At 34.0% G+C, this 16,573-nt stretch overlaps 1 protein-coding gene and 1 pseudogene across 2 annotated transcripts in view; one reads left to right on the top strand and one right to left on the bottom strand.

Moving 5' to 3' along the window:
- HOOK1 (hook microtubule tethering protein 1) overlaps positions 1 to 16,573 on the top strand; it is a 64,510-nt gene that overhangs the window by 30,895 nt on the left and 17,042 nt on the right. For both annotated transcript variants that reach the window (XM_029230852.1, XM_029230853.1), the window contains exons 9-12: positions 3,059 to 3,225; positions 9,479 to 9,619; positions 10,743 to 10,944; positions 11,758 to 11,868. In XM_029230852.1, coding sequence (XP_029086685.1) covers positions 3,059 to 3,225; positions 9,479 to 9,619; positions 10,743 to 10,944; positions 11,758 to 11,868 — 621 coding nt within the window. The remainder of the gene's footprint in view (positions 1 to 3,058; positions 3,226 to 9,478; positions 9,620 to 10,742; positions 10,945 to 11,757; positions 11,869 to 16,573) is intronic.
- On the bottom strand, positions 11,322 to 11,732 carry LOC114898855 (annotated as a pseudogene).

The following is a 16,573-nucleotide window of genomic DNA, read 5'->3' as shown; positions in this document are numbered from 1 at the left end:
AGTACTTAAACCTCAGAAGTGAGAGCCTAGCCCAGGTGTTGTAAAAAGATTGCCCGTTGTCTCAGCTGCCCCCATGCTGCGCCCCCCGCCACTATCTTCCCTGGCCATTCACAAGGCTATATAGAGAGGTGGAGAGAAAACAGTCCCAACTATTACCCAGAGGGGAGAACATACTGGGCCATGGGTTACAGTGGAAAGGGTGTCCAAGAAGTCTTCAACACTATGCCAGAACAAACAGGGTATCTTAACTGCCCACAAAACATGAACTAGATGAAAAGAATCAGAGCATGACATCTCTGTGAACATTACAGACTAAAACCAAAAACAGACAAGAGCATGTAAAAGACAACAGCCAAGCTTAGAAAATAACTTTCACTTCATTTAGTATTACAATTCCATAAGAACACATCAATAGAATAGACTAGGTGGTAGGACAACAAAGTGAAGATTTAAAAGGAGATTGCAGCTAGATAGAAACAAATCAGTGAATAATGTTTAACACCAAGCCTTACCCTAGTTAAGCTATCAGACTTCAAGAATACAGGAAAAACAACTCAGTCAGTCAAGTAGAAAAGGTATGTCACCCACAAAGATAAGAAAATCAGGCTCCCCTACAACTTCCATGCTGGAATATAGAGGAGCAATATCCACAAAATGTTGAGGCAGGGAAACGGCATTAACTGAGGAGCGCAGGTGCAAACTCCCTTTCTTGAAAAAAAAAACTACTCATTGACACAATCCAGGTAGCAAACATGTTTTAATCAGAATAAAGAATGCAAGAACAGAGGAGATTCTGTAGTGAAAGATCTGGTGATGAAGCTCAATCCATTTAAATAAAGATCTGTGTGAGTTCTGTGTAAATTATGGTTATAGATACTGGGACAAATGAAATTATGACTCACTAAGTCAGGAGTAAGGCCTGATTATGCATACTTTAAAAAAAGAAAGAAAAAATCCACATGAGAATTTGATGTAAAGTTTTGAGAAACTTTCACAAAGTTTTGGTCCAAGATGATTATGGGGCCTTGGGGCAAGTTAGGACAGGTTTATCAACCACTCTTTACCTGCCTTTCCCAGTCATTATTCATACCACCTGGCAGCAGTAGGTAACACTACTTCACTTACTGCAGTAACAGAGGCTGGTTATTCTTGCTTCTGGTATGTTAGAGAAAAGCATACTTTTACCCAGCATTGTATAAGATTCACTGAGGCAGTTATTTTCAAACTTAAAGTGTCTACAGAGTATGTGCGACTGGGCACAATGTGATAAAGAGGACTCCAGCTATAGAAGTTTACTTTATATTTTAATTTTTAAAATAAACAATTATAAAAATATTAAGTCTGAGTGATGTGAGAATATGAGTATTATTTTTGAGCTTTTTTTTTTTCTTTTTTAGCTTTTTGAACTTTCTGTCTCTTTTAAATAGCTCAGAGAGAGACAGAGACAGAGAGAAACAGAAGGGGACAGAGGCAGGTACAGAGTGAACCTAAACAAAATATCACCATGGCATCTTGTTAGAAGAGATGCCTAGAACCACCACTGGACACTCTTAAGTCACCCATCTGGGATGGGTCCAAGGAATTCTCATGTTTAATACCCACCTCCTTCATATCTGTGATAAAGGTGGCTCTAGAACCACAATGTAAATTGCATGGATAGGAACAAGGTTGGTTACCCACTAGGTATTGAAAACTAAGTTTGCCCGTGCTCCTCTCCCTTCTTCAGGGGATTCTTAGCCAGTTTGAAGACAGGGTATTGTTTCTCCTCTACCAGTCTTTTTACAACAGCCCCTACCTTCAAGCTAGAACGAGATCTTGTTTTCTTTGTGGGCCCCCAACCCCCCATAGTATACGTCCACCAAAGCACCACATTTTCTGTCCTGTAATTGTTTACATTTCTGCTGTAGCGATCTTAAAAGGGCACAACCTCTCATTCTTTTTTGTATCCCAAACACTTAGGATTGTACATGACAGGTCATTAGACTGCTTGCATGACAAGAATGGATGCGTGCACTGAATTTAGGAAGAGAAACTGTTTCCTCCTAGACAGGTCACTAGACTGCTTGCATGACAAGAATGGATGCATGCACTGAATTTAGGAAGAGAAACTGTTTCCTCCTAGTCTGTCTGGGAACAGTTTCCCAGCCTTTGTTTGTGTTCCTCATTTGGAGGACAGTGTTTGTAACATGCCTACACTGTATTTAACACTATAATTTGATTTTAATTTCCTCTTATTAGCTTGGTGTGTCAATATGTAGTCCCATTCCCATAACTGGACTGAATTGATTATACCTTTTGAAAATATAAACAGCAAACTTGTGCAATATTATATTGTAAGTTATGGGAGGTCAACCTTTTTTCAAACTAATCTTAATAAAATCACACATAAACTTCTAGTCTTATAAAAGGTCACAGCCTTAGCTGTAAATTTTTAAAGATGTTTTTAAATGAAAAAGAAATAAAACTGAGAGAGCAAATCATGCTTAACATAAATATGTAAGTAAAAGTAAAAATGTATCAAGTGCTGATGTTGATGTGATTCTGAAGTTACATGTTTGTATCCATTTTAAATAGTTTCAGTGTGCAGTTGCATTCAATTCAGGTTTTTGTTACTGATTCATTAACCAAATAATGTGCCTATTGCCTGAAGACGTGATGTGTAACTGATAATTTCCTACCAGGAACCTAAAATGGTAACTTTGTATATATGTGTGTATATTTTGGCTTACTAGGTAACAGCATCCTAAAAATTTATACCTAAAAGGGAAACAAATTAATTTTTTGAATTTCATTGGTATTTAGAGACTTAGAAACATTTTCTTCTCAGAACTAAAGCAAACATAACATTTGAAAGACATTCTTATATGTATTAACTCTGTTTTCTCTGTATTAAGAAAGTTGATTTCTTCTGACCCAAATCTCCCAGACCCAGAACTCCAGAGTTCTAAGGATCCTTAGAAATTATCTAGTCTGCTTGACCAAGCTATTTAATGGCTTGGTCAGATTTATTCTAAGCTTTTTTGCTATTGATGCTTTTGCTTGTGTATTTGTTTTTTAGGTGACAGCACTTCAAGATGAAAAGAATTCACTAGTTTCTGAGAATGAGATGATGAATGAAAAACTTGACCAGTTGGATGGCTCTTTTGATGATCCAAATACAATGGTTGCAAAAAAGTATTTTCATGCACAGTTGCAACTAGAACAATTACAGGAAGAAAACTTCAGGTAACATTTGTAGTGGAAATCATTTTATGCAGTTTTATTAAAATAGTAGCTAAAAAATCATAATATCAACAACTAATTTTTAAGCATTACAAAGCATGTTTAGGATTAGTATCCTAAAAATACTGTTGAAAATACTGAATGGTGTAAGTGGCTCCTGCCCTCATAGGGCTAACAGTCCAGTTTGGCAAGTAGGATACATATGTAAAAAATAAAAGAATTCAAAATAATGTGTGATAAGGACCAAATGAAGGCCATAGGCAAGTCCAAGAGTAGTTTAAAGGAGTGATTGCTGAAGCCTGGGGAGAAGGGGGAGTTTCTTACATAGGAGAAGGAACTTGATAATAAATGGAAAAAATGTAAATCTTAAGCTAAAGAAGATGCTTTTCATATCAGCTTTTATATTTCTTCTTTAAAAAAAAAATGTACATCTAACCTTTAATAAAAATTGAGAGTCTCTTATGTGCTTACCGCTGAGCCTTGCACTATAAGGCCTTGAGAGTAGGTGCTCCAGTTGTACTGTATGTATTTTTGTTGTTGTTACTTTATTATTATTATTATTATTTTTTTTTTGTGGTACGCGGGCCTCTCACTGTTGTGGCCTCTCCCGTTGCGGAGCACAGGCTCCGGACGCGCAGGCTCAGCAGCCATGGCTCATGGGCTCAGCCGCTCCGCGGCATGTGGGATATTCCCGGACCGGGGCACGAACCCACGTCCCCTTCATCGGCAGGCGGACTCTGAACCACTGCGCCACCAGGGAAGCCCCGTTGTTACTTTATTTTGATATGATTTCAAACTTACCAAAAAAGTTGCAAGAATAGTATAAGGAGCTCCTTTATACCTTTCATTCAGGTTTGACAGTTGTTTTACAGTTTTCTTCATTTGCTTTAGCAGTCTCTTTACATAATCATATATATATATACACACGTGTTAGTTTTTGGAACCATTTGAGAGTAAATTGGAGACATGCCCCTTTACCCCTGTATACTTCAGTATGTATTTCCTAAGAACAAAGATATTCTCTTATAAATCACAGGATAGTGATCAAAATAGTGAATTGGTCATTGATACAATATCATTATCTCATCCACAGATCATATTCAAATTCCAGCAGCTATTTCAGTGTCCTTTATAGGTAATTTTTTTCTTGGTTCAGAATCTAATCCAGGATCATGCATTGCATTTAGTAAATGGATTCATTTATTGATAGTAATGGATATTCAATGGACAATAGTTCCATTACTGTCATCATTTGTCTTGATGTTTAAATTGTCCCAGACTTGACCACTGAGAAACCTTTCAATTTCAACATGTTGCTATCCTTCTTTGAGTATTTTCTACTTACTGGCACAACAAAATGTTCCAGACTCTTCGTATTCTTCCTCAACTCTAGAATCAGCCATTTCTCCAAGAAGCCCTGATTGCTTTTAGTGGAGAATGTTATTTAGAAAGAAAGAACTATGCTCCAGATGAAATTTTCTGTCATTACTTCTGAGCCACCTTGGTGTACAGAGCTAGGAGATACTCTTGCACAGGTTCATACCAGTCCATGTTCGCACACGTGCATATATGCACATATCTGCGTTTATTTTCATACCTACAATTATGAACAATGAGTTCATCTTACCATCTTCCATTTTAGTCCAGTGACTTCAGGGTTCATTCTGATTTTCTCCATTTCCATATTGTAACTTCCTTCTCCAACAGTGAGAAACCTGGCTTCCACTTTCCTCAGTACATTTTCTCATTTACTCAATCCCAAAATACATAGGAAGTAAGAATTGCTAACCCATACCTCTGTAAAAAGCAAACTAATACTAGACTTCAGTACGTTTACAGTTCTTTTTTTTTTAAGATGACATTTGCATATTGTGAAATGAATAAATACTGAGTACAATTTGGCATGTTTTAACAAATGCATACATTTTTGTAACTCACACTTTTATTGTTTGATAGATCATTTCTATCACTACAGAAAGTTCCCCTATGCCCCTTCCCAGTCAATCCCTATCTCCCAGAGAGTAATTACTCTTCTGATGATTTTCCACCATAGATATGTTTTCTCTCATCTAGAAGTACTTATAAATTGAATTGCAATATGAATTCTTTGGTGACTGGCTTCTTATGCTCAGCATATTTGTGAAATTTACAGATGTTGCTGACTATATCAGTAGTTCATTCTTTTTTATTGCTGAGTAGTATTCCATTATATGGAATTATTTCTCATTATGACACATTTTGCTTATTCATTTTCCTTTAGATGGGCATTTGGGTTTCCAGATTTTGGCTAATATAAATAAAGCTGGTATGAACATTGGAGTATAAGACTTTTTGTGAACATATTTTTTCATTTCTCGTTGGCAAATACATGAATGAACTGGTATTGCTGAGTTACACATTATGTCTGTGTTTAGTGTTAAAAGATACTGGCAAACCATTTCCCAAAGTGTTCATATTGTTTTACATTCCCACCAGCAGTGTTTGCTGCTGGTTGCTCTAGTTACTCTGCCTGTATAACATAACTTGGCTTTATCAAGCTTTTTAATTTTAGTTACCCCAGGGGATGTGTTAAGGGTGTTGAATTGTGGCTTTAATTTGTATTTTCCTGATAACTAATGATATGGTAAGCCCCTTTTCTTGTGCTTATTGGCAATATATCTTACATTGTGAATCGTCTCTTCACACTGTTAGCCTATTTTTAAATTGGGTTGTTTCTCTTTATTACTGAGTTGTAGGAGTTTTAAAAATATATATTCTGGATACAAAATCTTTGTCAGATATACAGGTAGTAATATTTCATCCATTCTTGGCTTGCCTTTTCATTTTTCAAATGGTATCTGAAAGAGTTAAAGTTCTTAACTTAGGTGAAGTCTGATTTATCGGTATTTTTAAGATTAGTGCTTTTTGTGCACTGTCTGAGAAATCTTTGTCTGCTCCCTTGTCATGAAAATACACTCTACTGTTTTCTTCTAGAATCTTTATAGTTTTAACTTTCACATTTAGGTCTGTGATCCATCTTGAACTGATTTTTTGAAACTAGTGTGAGGTGTGGATGTGAAGCTTTATTTTTATTTTCCTTTTGAGTATTTAGTTGTTCCAGTATCATGAGCTGAAAAGAAATTTATTTTACTCTGTCAAATTGCTTTGGCACCTTTGTGAAAAATGATACAACCATAAAATTTGGGTCATTTTCAGGACTCAGTTCTTTCCCATTGATCAATTTTTCTATCTTTATGCCTATAAGACACGATTTTGATCACTATGGCTCTAGAGTAAGTCATTTAAAATCAGGTAGTGTGAATATTCCAACTTTGTTCTTTCTTAAAATTTGTTTTAGCTATTCTATCCTTTGCTTTTTTAGTCAGTTTCTGTAAAAAAAAACAACCTTTTGTGATTACGATTTGGATTGTATGTGATTGATACCTTGACCATATTGAGAATTTCTGTCTATGAATGTAGTATCTTCGTCTATTTAAGTCTAATTTCTCTAGCAATTTTCTGTTGTTTCCATCATAGTTTTATGTGTGTCTTCTGTTAATTTTATTCCCCAATATTTAATTTTTTTGCTGTTACAAACACAATTAAAACATTATTCTGAAAAGTTACTGCTAATATATAGATACACAATTGATCTTTGTACATTGAAACTTTTATCTTGTATCTTGAAACTTGTGTCCTGTATTTTGAAACCTTTCTGTCTTGCAAAGCTTCTTAATTCCCTTACTGATTCTTCTAGTTGTTTATTGAAGTAGAAAACCCTAAGGAATCTACAGTCACCTTGTCTATTAATAGAGCTTTACCTCTTCCTTGTATTATTTCTGCCTTGTATTTATCTTCTTTGTTTTGAGCAAGAGCAAACATCTTGGTTTGTTCTGGGTCTTAGGAGAAACTGTTCAATTAAGTACTGTCAATTATGAAGCTAGCTGTAGAGTTTTTAAATTTGCTTTTTATCAGATTGAAGGAGTTCCCCCTTTATTTCTGCCTTGCTACAAGTTTTATCATTAATTGGTGTTGATATTTTGTCAAATGACTTTTCTGCATCTTGAGAAGATGGTTTGGTTTTTCTTTTTCACTCTTTTAATATGATTAATTTTTGAATGTTAAAAAATCTTGTATTCTAGGGAAAACCAATTGGTCATATTTTATTGTCTTATATACATATGACTGGATTTGGTTTGCTAATGTGTTGAAAGTGTTTTTGTGTCTGTCTTTATAATAGATGTTGGTCTGTAACTTTTTTCTCTTGTAATGTCTTTCAGGTGTTGTTATCAGAGTTTTGCTAGTCTCATAGAATAATTAGGAAGTATTCTCTCCTCCTCTATTTTCTGAAAGAGTTTATGTAAGAATGATACTATTTTTTCCTTCAGTATTTGATAGAATGTATCAGTAAAACAATTGGATCTGTGGTTTTCTTTGTGAAAGGGCTTTTAATGGCACATGTAATTTCAGTAATGGTCATAGGGCTTTTCAGATTTTCTGTTTCATCTTATGTCAGTTTGCTAAATTGTTTTTTTCAAGGTACATGTTTATTTGATTTAAGTTGTTGAATTTATTGGCATAAAGTTGTTCATAATATTCTATTTATTGTCCCTTTAGTGACTGTAGGATCTGTAGTGGTATTTCCTTTTTCATTCCTGATACTGGTAATTTGTGTTTTCTCTCATTTTTCTTGGTCACTCTTGCTAGAGGTTCATCAATTTTATTAATCTTTTCAAACATCCTTTATTAACTTTCCATATTGTAAGTTTTAGATCTCTGTTCTTTATTTATTTTACTTCCTTTGGATTTAATTTGCCCTTCTTTTTTTAGCCTCTTCAAGTTAGATGATTGATTTTAAGGCTTTCTTCATTTCTAAAATTAGCCTTTAAAGCTGTAAATTTTCCTCTAAGCACTGATTTAGCTGGGTCCCCAAAATTTGATTGATTGTGTTTCTATTATTATTCAGTTTGAAATATTTTCTAATTTCCCTCGTGATTTCTTCTTTGACTCGGGGATTATTTAGAAATGTGTTGTTTAATTTCTAAATATTTAAGGCTTTTCTACAGACTTCGTATTGTGACTGATTTCTAATTTAATTTCCTTGTGATTAGAGAACATATTCCATGAGACTTCAATATTTTAATATTTATAATACTTATTTTATTGCTCATGGTATGTTGTATTGTGGTGAGTGTTCCATGTGTACCTGCAAAGAATGTGTGTTCTGTTTTTTTGACTGACTTGTATCATAAATATTAATTATATCAAACTGGTTAATAGTGTTATTCAGATCTTTTCTGTATTTTTACTGACATTTTTGTTTAGTTCTATGATTTATTGGGAGACTGATGTTAAAATTTTCGACAGTAATTATCGATTTGTGGATCTCTGATTCTGTCAGTTTTTGCTTTATCTATTTTAAAATTCTGTTTTTACTTATATATACCTTTATGATATGTCTTTCTGATAAATTGACCCTTTTATTATTATGAACTGTCTCTCTTTATCTTTGGTAATACTTTTTGTCTTAAAAATTTTTTTGATGTTAATATAACCACCCCAGCTTTCTTTGCTTACTGTTTGCATGGTACTTTTTTTCATCTTTTTACTTTTAATATATTGTGTCTTTATATTTAAAATATTTCTTGTAACTAAAATATATTTGAGCCTTGCTTTTTTTTATCCAGTCTGATAGTCTCTGCCTTTTTAATTGGTATGTTCAGTCCATTTGACTTTTATGTAATTTTTGACATGGCTGTATTTAGGTCTATCGATTTTCTATTTTTCATTTGTTATATCTAGTCTTGGGTTTATTTTTTTTCCTTTTTTGCATTATTTTCAGTTGATCAAATAATTTTTTAATATTTTAATTACTGTATTGTCATTTTAGTTTTTGTTGTTGCTCTAGGCTTTGAAGTATTTATTCTTTATCATAGTCTATACTTAGAGTTAATATTTTACTAATTTACACACTATGTATATTTTTGGATAACTTTAACATATACATTTTCTCGTCATCTTTTGAAATTAAACTTCCTGTTTGAACTAGAAAACCAAGCTCAGTGTTTTAGAAGTAAAAATGAAAATTCTGAACATCTTTTGCTTCTCAGGTCTGTTTTAAAACCAAGAGCTGAAAAGTACCTTATTCCTTTAGTTTTTCTTCTTTTGAATGCAGAATCCAAAAAAAAATTTAGAAGTAAGTTTTGCTAAGCTCATATCTCAGTAAGAAAACAAATAATGGAAATTACATTATAAATACTTGTTTTCTTTATGCAAGGCTCGAAGCTGCAAAAGATGATTACCGTGTTCACTGTGAAGAACTTGAAAAGCAATTAATTGAATTTCAACATAGGAATGATGAGTTGACTAGTCTTGCTGAGGAAACAAGAGCCCTGAAAGATGAAATAGATGTTCTTAGGTACGGCATGTCTAAATATAATTATGTCACTTCTAAGTTATTACTTAGTCATTTCAGTATTCCTTATTTTAATCAGGGATTCTTAGAGTTTTCCGTATATATCAAGTATTGATCAGTTTTTATCCAGCCTCCTAGTCTTTACTTCTTTTATGCTTGTTGATAGTTATGGACCGTTTAAGGATAACATTTGATTCGTGTTAGGACAGTTTCATAAACCTTTTTCTTATTTCTCATTTAAGAAAATGATACCTTTTTCTTAAAAATTTGTAAGCTGAGTTACTTTTAGATACATTTGGCTTGACTTTCTTGTGCTTACTAGTATATCTTGTGAAATTTTTGTGTAAGGAAATGCAGTCACAAACCATATTTTGACATTTGATAAAATATAGATAAGAATCCTAGCATTTATTTCAAGGCTATCTCAGGTTTGTCTTATAGTCTTTGACAATATAAAATTTATATTTAGTTTTTGCCTGTAAAATGTTACCGAAGCAAGTAGTCTATCCACATGATTTTTATATTTTCTGTTAAATTTTCTTAATCAGCCATTTTCTTGCACAGTTTTTAATGTCCTTATTTTAAACGAAATCTTTATAACCATTAATTTGAACTTGCATGTGATATTGAAGTGGTTTGGTTTATTTATTTATTTTTGCTCTAGCCCAGTTGTCAGGTAAGCACAACTCCAAAGGGAAGTGCTTTGCTAAACAAATTATAAGTTGAGTCAACTTCCTTAGTATATCAAATACTTAGAGCAAAACTACGTTAAATATTATGCACAAAGCACAATTGGCCTGTAAGCTACAGAGCAGCTCAGAATTGTTCAATTATATTTAGAAAACCATTCTTTTTTTATACATTTTTCTGATATATAAAATAGTTTGATAATTCAGTTTGTCAAATTTGAAGCATTTTTATTTTGATGACTTTATAACGGAAGGGTTGAACTTTAGAAAGTTTTAGTCCTGAATCTGTCTCCAAAGTTCTCACAAAGTTTATGATTTCTTTTCTCTGTCCCTCTCATTTTTTTTAACCAATTGATAGTTCATTTTACAGCCAGAATAACATTGTTATGTGTACTTACTAGTTTTTACACAGTAATGTTTAGTCTTTGTTATTATAGGGCTACCTCTGATAAAGCAAATAAACTGGAGTCAACAGTTGAGATATATCGTCAGAAGCTCCAAGATCTGAATGACCTTCGCAAGCAGGTGAAAACTTTACAGGAAACAAACATGATGTATATGCATAATACAGTCAGCCTAGAAGAAGAATTAAAGAAGGCAAATGCAGCACGTACACAATTAGAAACATACAAGAGACAGGTAAGAAAATATCTTGATTTTTTAAATGAGTAAAATTGGAAAGAGTTTAACTTTGAGTTATCTAAGTCTTTTACATTTTTGTTGGCTTCTGAGCTTGTATATTTTTTGGACATTTTTATTGTTTTATTAGTATTTCTGGTAACCAGTGATAAATGCCTAGAGAATGGAGTTATAACCTAAAATATTCTCTTCTGCTGTTTATCAAACAACCTAGATAAACAGGGTAGAAGGCTGATATTTTTTTTTTGCTAAGTTATTATTTGTGTATTTTAAAACTTATGTTTATTCTTATCTACATGCCATTTCCACAAATTTTTTTTTTTGTTATATAAATTAACCAATTTTTATAGGCTAGCAACATTTCAAATGGTGGTGCTTTACTGGGCCTTCAGTTCCTTCAGTCCTCTGATGGCAGACTTTACTGTGACAGCAGAAGTGGCATTGTAGGTCCAGGCACCACCAGCTACCGTTTTCATGCAGGAACCACAGTGCCAAATGCCCACAGCTCATCTCTTCATCTTGGTTTTGCCACAGAAGGAGCAAGTGTATTTGGCATGCTGGCTGATTTCAGTTTTCTTCACCATTTTCCTGAGGGAGGCACCATAATGGGTCCCGTATTTACCCACAATTCCAACCTTCTTGATGCATTTAGCCACATCGCTGCAACCTAGGACCAAGCCCAAAGAGTCCACAAATACTTAGAATTACACTATAATCTTAGTATAAATTTTATTTCCAGTTTCTCATTTATTGAACTCTGAAAAGCTATCAATATTATATACTCTCATTTTTTACTTTTGTTTCTGATAAAAGGTTCAGGATCTTCACGTTAAACTTTCCTCTGAAACCAAAAGGGCGGACACACTAGCATTTGAAATGAAGCGGCTTGAAGAAAAACACGAAGCTTTACTTAAGGAAAAAGAGGTAAACATAAATATAATTGATATGTAATATGTATGTCTTGTTTTAGTTTTTAATACTGTCTTTGCTGTTTTAAGAATGGAAGTGATGTAATCAGTTCTGTCTTTCTCCAAATTGAAATTGGTGATATAAAAGGAAGTCTTGTAGACATTCTTTATGGGGTTTTGTAAGTTTCCTTCATATGGCACGATGAAGTCAGAGCCTAGGTCATGTCTCAGTGCATGTTTTCCAGCTCTAGACTGTCAGCTCCTTGAGAGCAAGGACCATAGATGCTATTTTTTAACAGCTTTATTAGGATATAATTTATATACCATAAATTTCAGCCATTTAAAAGGTATAGTTTAATGGTGTTTAGTGTATTCACAGCGTTGTGAAACCATTATCACAATCAAATTTTAGAATACTGTCATCACTCCAAAAAGACACCGTGTGCCCATTAGCGGTTACCCTGCATTCTGGCCCCCCTTCCCTCAGCCTTAGCAATCATTAATCTACTTGCTGTCTCTATAAATTATATGAATATAATATATGAATATAATATATGTATATACAATATATTATACGAATTATATATATGAATATATAATCATACACTTTGTGGTTTTTGTGACTGGATTCCTTCATTTAGCATAATGCTTTCAAGGTTCAACCATGTTGTAGTGTGTGTCAGTACTTCATTTTTATTGCTGAATAATAATCCATTGTATGGATATACCACATTTTATTTATCTGTTCATCAGTTTATGGACATTGGGTTGTTTCCACTTTTTGCCTATTAAATGAATAATGTGGTTATAAACATTTATGTACAAGTCTTTATGTGGACGTATGTTTTCTTTTTTTTTTAATATTTATTTTTTGGCTGCATTGGGTCTTAGTTGCAGCACATGGGATCTTTCCTTGCAGCATGCAGGATCTTCATTGTAGTGCGCGGGCTTCTCTCTAGTTGCAGTGTGTGGGCTTCTCTCTAGTTGTGGTGCGCAGGCTCCAAAGCACACAGGCTCTCTAGTTGTGGCACGTGGGCATGTGGGATCTTAGTTCCCCGACCAGGGTTCGAACTGGTGTCCCCTACATTGCAAGACAGATTTTCAAGCACTGGACCACCAGGGAAGTCCCTTCATTTCTTGAGTATATACCTAGGAATGGTATTGCTGGGTCATATGGTAACTATGTTTAACTTTTTTAAGAACTACCAGACTTTTCTAAAGTGGATGAACCATTTTTCATTATCACCAGCAATTTGTAGATTCTAATTTCTCCACATCCTTGACTAAGTATATTAAATTTTAATTTTGGGTATCCTAGTGGGTATGAAGTAGTATAGCATTATGGTTTTGATTTGTATTTCCCTAATGACTAATGATATTGAATATCTTTGCATGTACTTATTGGCCATTTCTAATTATCTTTGAGAAATATCTCTTCAAATTATTTGCCCATGTTTTGTCATTTGCCTTTTTAATTTTAAGTTCTAAGAGTTCTTTATATATTCTGGATATAAGTCCCTTGTCAGATACATGATTTGCAAATATTTCCTCCCATTTTGTGGGTTGTCTTCTCACTTTTTTTTTGATGGTATTTTTTTTGCAGCAGAGTAGTTTTTTTATTTGATGAGGTCAAAGTTATCTCTTTTTTCTTTTGTTGGTTTTATGGTGGTGTTTCTATGAAACCATTGAATAACCTTAAGGTTGTAAAGATTTATTCCTATGTTTTCTTTTAAGAGTTTTATAGTTTTAGCTCTTATATTTACTCTGTGATCAATTTTGAATTAATATTTTAATGTGGTGTGAGATAGGTTTCTAACTCTATTCTTTTGTGTGTGTATATTCAGTTGTCCCAGCACCATTTGTTGACAAGACTTGCCCCATTGAATTGTCTTGGTACCCTTGTTAAAAATCAATTGACCATGATACTGTAATGATGGATATACCTTTGTCAAAACTCATAAAAGTGAAACAGAAAGAATGAACCCTAATGTAAGCTATGTCCTTTAGTTAATAATAATGTTATTATTATTATATTGGCTCATCATTTCTTACAGGTAACCCCAATAATGAAAGATGTTAATAATAGGGAAAATTGGGGAATGGGGGGAGATGAGGGAATATATGGGAACTTTGTACTTTCTGTTCAGTTTTTCTGCACAAAAGTGTATTATTTTTTTTTAAGTAAAAAAAAATCATTTGGCCATAAATATATGACTTTATTTCTGGACTTTTCTTTGTCATTGATGTGTATGTCTAGCTTTATGCTAGTACCACACTGTCATGATTACTGGAGCTTTGTAGTAAGTTTTGAAATTGGAAAGTATGAGTTCTCCAACTTTGTTCTTCTTTTTAAAGCTATTGTTTTGGTTATTCTGGGTCCCTAGCATTTCATATGAATCTTAGGATCAGATTATTAATTCCTGCAAAATAGCCAGACTGAGATATTGATAGGGATTGCCTGAATTTGTTGATCAGTTTGGAAATCTGGCCACCTTAATAGCATTAACTTTCTGATCCATGACTGTAGGATAACATTCCATTTATTTAGGTCTTTAGCTTCTTTCAACAATGTTTTGTAGTTTTCCTTGTACAAGACTGCACCTTTTAAAGCTTTATTCATGAGTGTTTTATTCTTTTTGTTACCATTATAAATGAAATTATTTTTTCAGTTTCATGTTTGGATTTTTCAATGCTAATGTATAGAAATACAATTGATTTTTGAACACTGATCTTGAATTTTGCATCCTTGTTGGATTCACTTAGTATTTCTAATAGTTTTTAGTAGATTCTTTAGGATTTTCTATATAGAAGATCAGGACATCTGCAAATACAAGTAGTTTTACTTGTTCCTTTGCAATCTGGATGCCTTTTATTTCTTTTTCTTGTCAAATTGTCCTGGCTAGAACCTCCAGTACTTTGTTGAATAGAAATGGCAAGGGTGGATATCCTTCTCTTGTTTCTGATATTAGGGAGAAAGCATTCACTCTTTCATCATTATGTATGTTACTAGCTGTGGGTTTTGTTTGTAGATGCCCTCTATCAGGTTGAAGAAGTTTCATTTTATTCCTAGTTTGTTGCATGTTTTTATCCTGAAACGTTTTTGGATTTTGTCATCTGCTTTTTCTGGGTCAGTGAGATGATGTGTGGTTTTTGTCTTTTATTGTATTAATGTGGTATATTACACTGATTTTTGATATTAAATCAGTTTGCATTCTTGAGGTAAATTCCACTTGGTCATAGGGTATAATCCTTTTTATATATTGCTAGATTCAATTTGCTAGTATTTTGTTGAGTGTTTTCCCATCTATATTATAAGAGATATTGGTTGGTAGTTCTCTTTTGATGTCATTGCCTGGTTTTGGTATCAAGATGATACCACATAGAATGAGCTGAAAATTTTTTCCTGCTTTTTAGGTTTTAGCTCACTTGAAGTCTTTATCTAGTGTGTCCACCCACTAGGGTCATCTCATTGACTTTTTCTGTTAACTGTTTGTCTTTTTTTTTTCCTGCATTGGGACTGCCCTGTTTCTTTGCATGTTTCATACTTTTTTTGAAAATATGACCTTTAAAATAATATAATATTTCAACTCTGGAAATCCAGATTTTCCTTCAACCTCAGAGTTTGTTATTATTGCTGGTTTTTTTAGTGACTCTTTTGGACTAATTCTATAAAATCTTCTTTCTTTGTAATGTTCAACCACTGAATTCTCTTGCTCAGTTACCATTGAGATCAGTTAATGATTAGGCAGATATTTCCATAGATGCCTTGAGGCCAATAACTCTCCCAACCTTTGCCAAAGGACTCAGTGTGTATTTTGGAAAACGTCTTCAATTCTTAGGCAATTTAAAACTCTGCCTTTGCCTTTACTTCCTGTTTGCACAGGGCCTCAAGTTTATCCAGAGCTGAGACATTGGGGCCCTCTCAGGTCTTTTCTGGGCATGCACACAACTCTATATATAGCTGGCCTCCTGGATCTCCAGGGGTATGTCAGAACTTTTCTAAGTCCTCTGTGGATTTCTTGTTTCTCAGCTCTTCCTTGTAAGGTTTTGGTAAGACTCTTGTTTGCCCTAACTGGCATCACAGCCTCCAGCAGCTATAGTGAAAACAATTGCTGATGATTGTTTTTGACAAATCAATCAATGAAAAGTATGACTGGGGCTTCTCCAGGGTGCTTCTAGACAGACCAGGTAGTGACAGTTCTCTAAGCATGGGGCTTTTTTAGGAGGAGTTTCATATCCAGTCTGCCATTCTGGTGGTGGCTAAGCTGCTGTTTTTCAAAGCCATAGAAATTGAGAGGGAATTCCCTGGTGGTACAGTGGTTAAGACTCAGTACTTTCGCTGCCGTGGGCCTGAGTTCAGTCCCTAGTCGGGGAACTAAGCCGTGTGGTGTGGCCAAAACAAAAAACAGGAACAAAGCTACAAAGATTGAAAATCTGCTGGTTTTAAAGGCTACTCCAGAGTTGGGGAGAGGGTGATAGTAGTAAGAATAGTTAAAAGAACAAAAAGCTCCCTGTTCTGAGATTTAGCAGAGTTTCTTTAACAAGTGCTCCTCAGATCATGGCCGACCCTTGGTTAATTTTCAGAGTTCTGGAAAAGTTGATTTTGACAAATTAGCTAGTGTTTGCATTGCATTTATGAAGGAACAGATTTATAGGGGTCCTCATGCCTGACTGTAGTTATAGTTTATAGTGTTCGTGTTCAGAGATTCCTACGGCATCTG

The sequence above is a fragment of the Monodon monoceros genome, unplaced genomic scaffold, assembly GCF_005190385.1.
Source record: "Monodon monoceros isolate NGI ecotype Baffin Bay Population unplaced genomic scaffold, NGI_Narwhal_1 Super_Scaffold_18, whole genome shotgun sequence".
NCBI classification, from domain to species: Eukaryota; Metazoa; Chordata; class Mammalia; order Artiodactyla; family Monodontidae; genus Monodon; species Monodon monoceros.
This window is presented reverse-complemented; position numbering and strand designations above follow the sequence as displayed.